At 48.1% G+C, this 7,830-nt stretch overlaps 1 protein-coding gene across 1 annotated transcript; it reads right to left on the bottom strand.

Moving 5' to 3' along the window:
* Positions 1 to 3,808: 3,808 nt before the first annotated feature.
* Positions 3,809 to 5,865, bottom strand: RPL29 (ribosomal protein L29). The gene is made up of 4 exons (XM_032194047.1): positions 5,806 to 5,865; positions 5,653 to 5,697; positions 5,293 to 5,357; positions 3,809 to 4,052 (listed from the first exon to the last, which is right to left on the bottom strand). Exons 2-4 carry the CDS (start codon positions 5,687 to 5,689, stop codon positions 3,939 to 3,941), a joined length of 216 nt encoding a protein of 71 aa, XP_032049938.1. The 5' UTR covers positions 5,690 to 5,697; positions 5,806 to 5,865; the 3' UTR covers positions 3,809 to 3,938.
* Between the last annotated feature and the right edge of the window lie 1,965 nt (positions 5,866 to 7,830).

Below are 7,830 nucleotides of genomic sequence, written 5' to 3'. Positions count from 1 at the left end.
TCCAAGAGTAAGCCAGCAAATGCCATGGGGTGGAGCGCTGTGGGTGGATTTCACTGCTGGCTAAAACACAGGAGCAACTGCATTAGGAATGTAACACAGCTTGACAGACGGCCGACTGACTTAGATGGCTGACAAACCTGTAACTAGCACAGGACCAGCTCGGGTAAACCCTCCACATAGGGGATGTGCATGGAGCTGTGCTAATGATGACTGAGGAACACCCAGAAGTCCACACATCTATGTAACTCCAAATAAATTTTAGTTTTCCCTGAATGTTTTTGTTAAATTCTGGTGCCAGAGACATCTAAGGAATGTGACACATACACAAGCACTACTTGGAAAAAAAAAAATGAAATAAAAATAGTCACCAAAATATTCACACTTTTTTTTTTTTTTTTTTTAATTAGGCAAAAAGCCACTCAATGCTCCGTAACAGCCCACAAATCTGTGTTATCTTAACCACCTGCCCCCACTTAAGAAAGGGCACTGTGCTGCCAGGTGACAGCAGTACGTGCCACCGGACACGGACGCAGTCCTCAGGCCATTTGCTCTGCTCAATTTAGCTGATAGTAGATTTAATTCCCACCCTGGTTTGCAGCTTTTTCAGCATACTCAAGGCATCTCAGTAAAACTTTGCTGTATGGACTGACTACATGAGAACAGAACATTTTGTAGGCGTACCCCTAATAAAACATAGGCTTCTCCTAGAGCTACGCATTTGCCACCATGGTAGCAGCAGTGAACTGAGCCATGGCAGAGAAACATCTCACTGTGCCAAATCAAATACCCTGTCATAAAGGAATGACTGCAACAGCTCTGAAACTTGGGCAAAGCAGAACTCATGTTCTGTTCACTTACTTTTTGCTTGAGCACAATACTGAAAGGTAGTGAAAGGGAGCAGAGCAATATGTGTCCAGCCCTGGTTTTCATTTTCACCATGAACACCCACATCCTTGGTGATTATCCTGCCCCATCAGAGCCTTTCCCATTGCTTTGTTTTTTCCTCTGCATTTTTGTACTCTTCCCCTTCAGTGCAATTGCTCACCTTTGCAAAATGAGCTCTTCAGTATTTGGTTACGTGCCCTTTGCACACTATTTTTTATTTTCACTGAAGGGAAAAAAGGAGCTGAACTAGAACTTACTGAGTCCTCTTCATTGCAAAGGGAAGAAGTCATCAGCAGCAAGTACAAAACATGTAACCTGATGTACGGCAGCAGCTAAGCAGAGAGGCTCTCTCAAACACATTGGCTTCCTGTGGGATACCGAGCACTTAGTCATATGAGTTTTGAAGTTTTTAAATGTCAAAGATGACAGAGCTGTGCATAATGGGAATAGCTTCAAGTGGGCCACAGCTGCCAGTTCCCTCTCCTGTGCTCTGCAGATATAATCCTCCCAAAAAGGATCATTGGGCTCCCTCAACCAACACAAAGCAAGACAGAATTTAGGTGATTTCACAAGCGAGTGAAAGCGCCTAAGACCCACCACGGAGCCACGTCAGCTCAGACCCCCATTTGCAGCTTTCCCTTCTGGGCTGGCACAATGCCTGCCACAAGGAAGGGAAGGAGGGAAGTCAGGAACTGAGCTGTCACAGGGTCTGAAATTGTGATGGGTGATATAAGCGATGTCCAGGCAGCGTCCTGCCGGGCCACCACGTGTGCAGGGAGATCGCGGTGGGGTGCAGACGACAACAAACCTGACACCGAGCTGCCGTGGAAGCTCACAAATTCTTGTCTCTTGCTTCACAATGATGCCTGGATTAAGGTTACGTTCCTCTGTGCTGCATTTTGTCACGCAGCCGCTATTTTGGTCAGAAAGTCAGCAAGCCCATATTTGGGAAGCTGTCCCTCTGAAGGGCAGCATGAAGGGCAGCAAAATGAAAAGACTGCATGGAGGCAGGCCTGGGCCAGTTCTGTGGGGCCACTGGAAGCCCAATTTCCCCCCTCTGCTTCTCATTAACGTGCCAAGATCTTTGTCACAGTCCAACCCCTGCCTCTCTCTCTTCCCTCAAACCACATCCTGTGGGTGCATTATTCTCACAGCATGAGCCCTCTGGGGAAGACGCAGAGATGAAATCTGCCTTCTTAGACAGGCAAGCCTTAGTGGTAGATTTAAAAGATAGAACTGAAAGCAGGTTGGGTATCTGGACACATGGGTGGAGGTGCAGCGAAACACCAAGCCATCTCCTTAGAAATCGTGTTTTCTTTTACTTACTGTCACTGTGCAGACCAGCAGCACACTGTCCTTCCTTCAGGTGGGTGGACCAGCCACTTCACCTCCTCCAACACCAGCAGCATCCTGAGGTGAGCTGCCTGTGAACTGGAACTGCAGCTCTGGGATAACAGAATTGAAGGGGTTGGAAGGGACCTTGAAAGATCATTGGGATCTTGCTCAAATGCAGGCAGCAGGGACCAGGCAGCCTTTCTGTCCCAGCTATTTAGCAGATTCTACAGTGATACAAACGGGCTGACCACTCACTCTCCAACTTCCCCAGCACATCACCCCTCCCTACCCACACGCTGCTCTCGCACAGCCACCAAGTTCTTCCAGATGAGAAACTTCAACCTCCAGAAGAGCCCAAGAGATGCATGCAGCAGGAATCATACAGGTGCGGGCTGCACTTTCCTCAGAGTGCAAGAACCCTCAGCTCCTGATATTAAAATTAGTAAATCACTTTGTATTGCTTGGTTTACAGCTGAGTGGTGTTTTTATCAGTCAAAGAAATTTGAGAAGTGTTCGGAAATCTGGAAAACTTTTGTGGAATCACTTCAGGCCACACAGAATTCAAAATACTTACCTTGTTTCAAAATAGTATTTAATTCCAGTAATTAGCTAAGGTATTTTTAAAAAAGTCACCTACACTAATTGGATGTTTTGCTGCATTTTTTTTTCCATCCAGCAGGTGTTTTGCTGCTATATCGGAAAGTCACAAGTTACATACTTCCAGCTCTTGAGCTTATCAGTGAATTCACACCACCAGGTGGACGAGTCTTGCAATTGCAATTTCAAGATAAGTCCCTTGCCTTTTAACGGGCGGCTCACTTCAGTACCAAAACCACTCGTTTTGAACCAGCTTTGCTGACTGGTGTGACCTGGAAAGCAAAGTCCACCTCTATCTATGTGACAGTAACAACCCTGTCATGGCACCACATCTCCTGTACTACTCCCATGATCTCACCAGCCAGCAAGCTTCATCAGATAGGGACTTTTTGTTACAGCAGCTATGAAAATCTGGCTATTTTACATTGTCCTGTATCCCATATCACACTTGAAGCATTTTAGAGAACACCACAAACCACTTCTATTAATTACTAGGACCTCTATAACACTCTAGCTGGCGCTCAGAACCCTCCCATTTCTCAGGATTGCTGTTGCTGTAGCTACCCTACATGAATTGTAAAGCAGCAGATGCTTGCATAGCCCTTGGAAGCCTGATCTTGCTCTGACAGCACTAAGAACTACTGTAGAAATTGCACTATGAGAGCTCTGAACGTGCATGCCAGTATCAAAATTAGTTCTACCTTCACTGAACGCTATCATCGAAGAGCCCAAGCAACACAAAACATGTTGCTTCTTTTTTATACTTTAAAGCTTCACTCTATACCATTCCACAACTGAAAACAGGCTGCCAACTCGTAGGTGTTCATAACCTGTACCACCAATTGCAGCACTGAGGAGGCAGCAGCTGTTTCAGCTCATACATCTGGAGGCTGAGAATGCCGATACACAACCCCTCCTGCTGACCTGCCAGACAACAAAGCCACACACTGGATGCTACACGCGGACATGATGACACGACTGGCATTTAAAATACAGCTCAGGATGTTTTTGAGGGTTCTCCTCAAATTCAGGAGGTGAAGACTTTGTTACGTCCAATTTTATTCTTACAAAATGTTTTAACACATGACAACAAGAAAACTGGTTCTTTGTCTTAAACCACGTCAGTCCTTTTTCTGCAGTGCTGCCTGCTTGGCATTGTTGGCCTGCATCTTCTTCAGCCCCTTCTTATTGTGCTTCTTTGCGAATCTCATGTTCCTCAGAAACTTGGGATCAACCTATAAAAACAAAGAAAAAAGATAAGCCATGCTGCAGAAAAGACACAGGTAAAAAAACATGCTTCCGTTATGCTTCAATGATTTCCAAATGCTAGCTGCAATTAATTCAAGTAAATTTTCTCATTTGGTTTTCTCATTTCAACAGAATTCTTTTAACCAGGTACAGCCATCCTTTGAACTATTTTCCTTTACTTCTAAACAAAGAAGAATCCCAAGCCCCAGCAATAACTATATAGAAAGAACGGGATAAATTGAATAAAAATGTAAACAAGACAAACTTCATTTCGGTGTCATGATACGTTCTTAATCAAAAGCATCACAAACAGATCTTGCCAGGTGAGCATACATACATGCAATCCTTTGGCAAAGATCAACAGTTTCCTCAGGCCTTTCTTTCTTATAGTAAAGGAAAAATCTACCAGCATGGAGAAGAGCTGCTCCTTATTTTTTTGACCACTAGCAGCAGCTCACAACACACCCTTTCGTGGCTAGGAGCAATTCTCAGAACCGTCAGCATCCCACTGAGAAACATCTGTTACTTTGCTGAAAGCAGCATTTCACCTGGTCCACACAGAATTTCTGCCATCTCAACTCACACGCTCTTGGTGAGAGGACACACTGAGAAACAGCCCAGCTGTTTTCAGGGTGCCAAGCCTTCACTGAGCTAGGCAACAGACAAGCTTTTACATCGCCTCTGAAAAGCCAATCATCACATCTGCAAGGCAAACGGAACCACAGCCCCCTCCAAAGCCAAGACATCCTGCGTTTTCTGTCTCTTTCAAGCATGGAAAAAGACGGTGGTGTACCATGTGTATAAGCTCAGAAAAAGCAGGATTTTGCCATTTCCACGTGCACCATCCAGAAAAGCCAGCTCCTCTCACTTTCTGAACGAGCTTCAGTGTATTAGTACAGCCAGTGAAACAACACTGGAGGGTACAGAGGAGACACAGCAGGAATCAGAGAAAAGAAGAGCAGTGAAACAATTGATGTGTGACAGAGACAAAATTTGCCTGTAACTCAAAAGTAGCTTTGTAGATGTGCAATGCGGATTTCACACGGGTTAGAACTCTCACTGCTGCCAGCAAGGTGAGCACAAGATGAGAGAGAGACCCCCAGTGGTTCTGACCCTCCAGAACACAAGCTCCCCTTTGCTAAGAAGCTGACAATCAAAGTAAGAAACACCAGGGTTAGGTTTTATCATGCGAATGACCAGCCCAAAAACATCAGCAGACATACTCACCCCTTTGAGGGACTCGTATCTATGGGTCCTGGGCTTCTTGATGCCATTCCTGTGCCACTTGCGGGCTACGCAGAAGACGAGGAAACAACTCAAATTAAAACTTCAACCCCCGCTTTGGAGCTGGCCCAGCTGCCTTTCAGACCTCCACCACCACCACCAGCCTCCCAGCCCCTCGCACCCCAGCTGGATTCAAACGAGGGCTGCACCTCCCCCCTTAGCACTCAGGCCCCAAACCCAGAGATTTGGGGCCGTTTGCCAGGACTGGGGAGCAGCCGCCCCACACCACCCCCCCCCCGCCCCCCTCATCCCCAGCCCCCCCCACGCCGGGCCGCGCCCCCCCCCCCCCCCGCCCCGACTCACACTGGTTGTGCGTGGTGTGGTTCTTGGACTTGGCCATAGCTGCACCTGCGGGACACAGACAGGGATAATGGCGCTGGGCCCGGCCCACCCGGCTCCCCTGCTCCCCTCCCTGCCCGCGGATGGCGGCGGATCGCGACCGGTCGCGACACTCACCCAACCGCAGCCCGCCGCCGGCGCGCCGGAAGAGGAAGACCAAACCCCGGGTGCTGCTGGGAAATGGCGCCCGCCCGCACCGGAAGCTCGCAACGCTCCGGTTCGCAACACGAACCGCCCGTAACATGGTTCCGCCCTGCCCCCGTTCCGACCCTGTAGCCCCCTCGGTGTCCCCCCCACACACGGCCCCCGACGAGAAATGGCCTCAGGGGGCCTGGATGGAAGGGAAAAACACCCACTGGTCACCCTGACACCTCTCCCTGCCGCCTTACATAAAACCACAGAATCACACAGTCAACCTTTTTTCACTCATTTCTGAGCTTTCCTGAGCTGGAAGAAGCAGAAGTTTTTATTTTACAGTCTCAGCGATCCTCTTTCAAGCACAATAAAATGGTGGCACTGCCGTCCCTTTATGGGTGTGAGCGTGGGACCTCCAGGGTTGTTTGTAACAGACTGTAAGCAAATGCAGAATACAAACAAAGAAAGGTTGAACCAGGGCAGAATACCAAAAAAGAAAGGAAGTTCCAGGGCAAAATACCAAAAAAGAAAGGATGTTCCAGGGCAGAATATCAAAAAAAAGAAAGGATGTTCCAGGGCAGGCTCAAGCCCATCATGCACTGTCAGGGGGCTGTGACCCCTCGAGTCTCTCCCAAGCTCTAACGAGCTGCTGTGTCTTCAAGTGCAGCCTCACCATGACCCATCAGCTGGTTTGGAACCTCCAACCATGCTTTTAGAGATTACAGATGTAATTAGTGCATGTTTTCCTGTGTGTCATCCATTACAAGTGCTGCACTCATTAAAAAGGGTGGTAATTACTACTGCTGCAAAATAATTCTGAAAAAAAAATATCATAAGTTAAAACAAAAATCTCTAAGTGTCTCTCACAACGGTGTCCTCTTCATCGATGCCCTCACATTACACAACTCATCCCTGTTGGGTTTGATGTGGCTTTTGTGCTGATGCCCTTGGGTATAGCTCAGAAAAGCACTGCTGCTTTCTGAGAAACCACCTGAAAAGAGAGGTGGGCAGGACTCTGTTGACGTCTGACACGGCATTTTGGTGGCGTCCTGATATTTATGGAAGATGGGCATGGGAGAAACTTCTCCCAGAGTTTCCTGGTTCTGCCCCAGCCCATGGTGAAAGGCGGGCACAACGTGGGGTGCCCTTGGTGCCAACACATCCACGTGCTGAGAGGGTCAGGTGCTGGCTGGAAGGAGCCCAGAGGACTTGGCTTGACACAGGCTATGGAGCCTTCCTAAAAACTGCTGAGCTACTGGGCAGGGGGAGAAGGCAAACGGGGTTTGGCTGTGGTGTAAGCCCACACCAGCAATGCTGGAGGGAAGTGGGGAAGAAGGATGGTCCCCAGGGACAAAAGGCCCTGGAGAAGCCACCTGGAGAAGCTGGGACACCAGGACGTAGAGGCACTAGAGGGAGCCTGAGCCTAACAGATGCCACTCTGGTCTCAAAGAGGGAGCACCGGTCCCAGTCAGGCAGAAGGAAAATCTCCAGCAAATAACAGGACACGCAGAAACTTCCCAGTCCTACCCGGCTGTGGCTTTTTTGCTCTGACATCCATTATAATTTTCTTAAAGACACGAAGGAGGTCATAAAAGAATATCATTTTGCTTGTTGAACATGCCAGCCAGCCTGCAGTCTGGCTCTGCTCAAACCTGACCCTCACTGGGCCAGCAAACACCACGTCACCAGCATCCCCAGTGCTTGGGGGAGCTGTTCCTAAAAAGATGAGACAAAACAGTGACAACTGGTGGCAATCATCAGGCTGGATTTTCAAGAGAAGGGGGGTTCCTGGAGCAAAGTGTCCCTAAGGGGTTTGGGAGCTGGTGGTGCTGCCCTGCAAGTGCTGATGGCAGGGACGTGGGAACAGCCCAGGCTTGTGTGCTCCATGGGGTTGGCTCACTTAGGAGAAGAGGGGCACCGGGAGAGGCTGGGAACTGCATTTTATTTATTTATTTTATTTTATTTTATTTTATTTTATTTTATTTTATTTTATTTTATTTTTTATTT

The sequence above is a fragment of the Aythya fuligula genome, chromosome 10 (assembly GCF_009819795.1).
Source record: "Aythya fuligula isolate bAytFul2 chromosome 10, bAytFul2.pri, whole genome shotgun sequence".
In the NCBI taxonomy this organism is placed as follows: Eukaryota; Metazoa; Chordata; class Aves; order Anseriformes; family Anatidae; genus Aythya; species Aythya fuligula.
The sequence above is the reverse complement of the archived record's forward strand: the minus strand, read 5'-3'. Positions and strand labels throughout refer to the sequence as shown.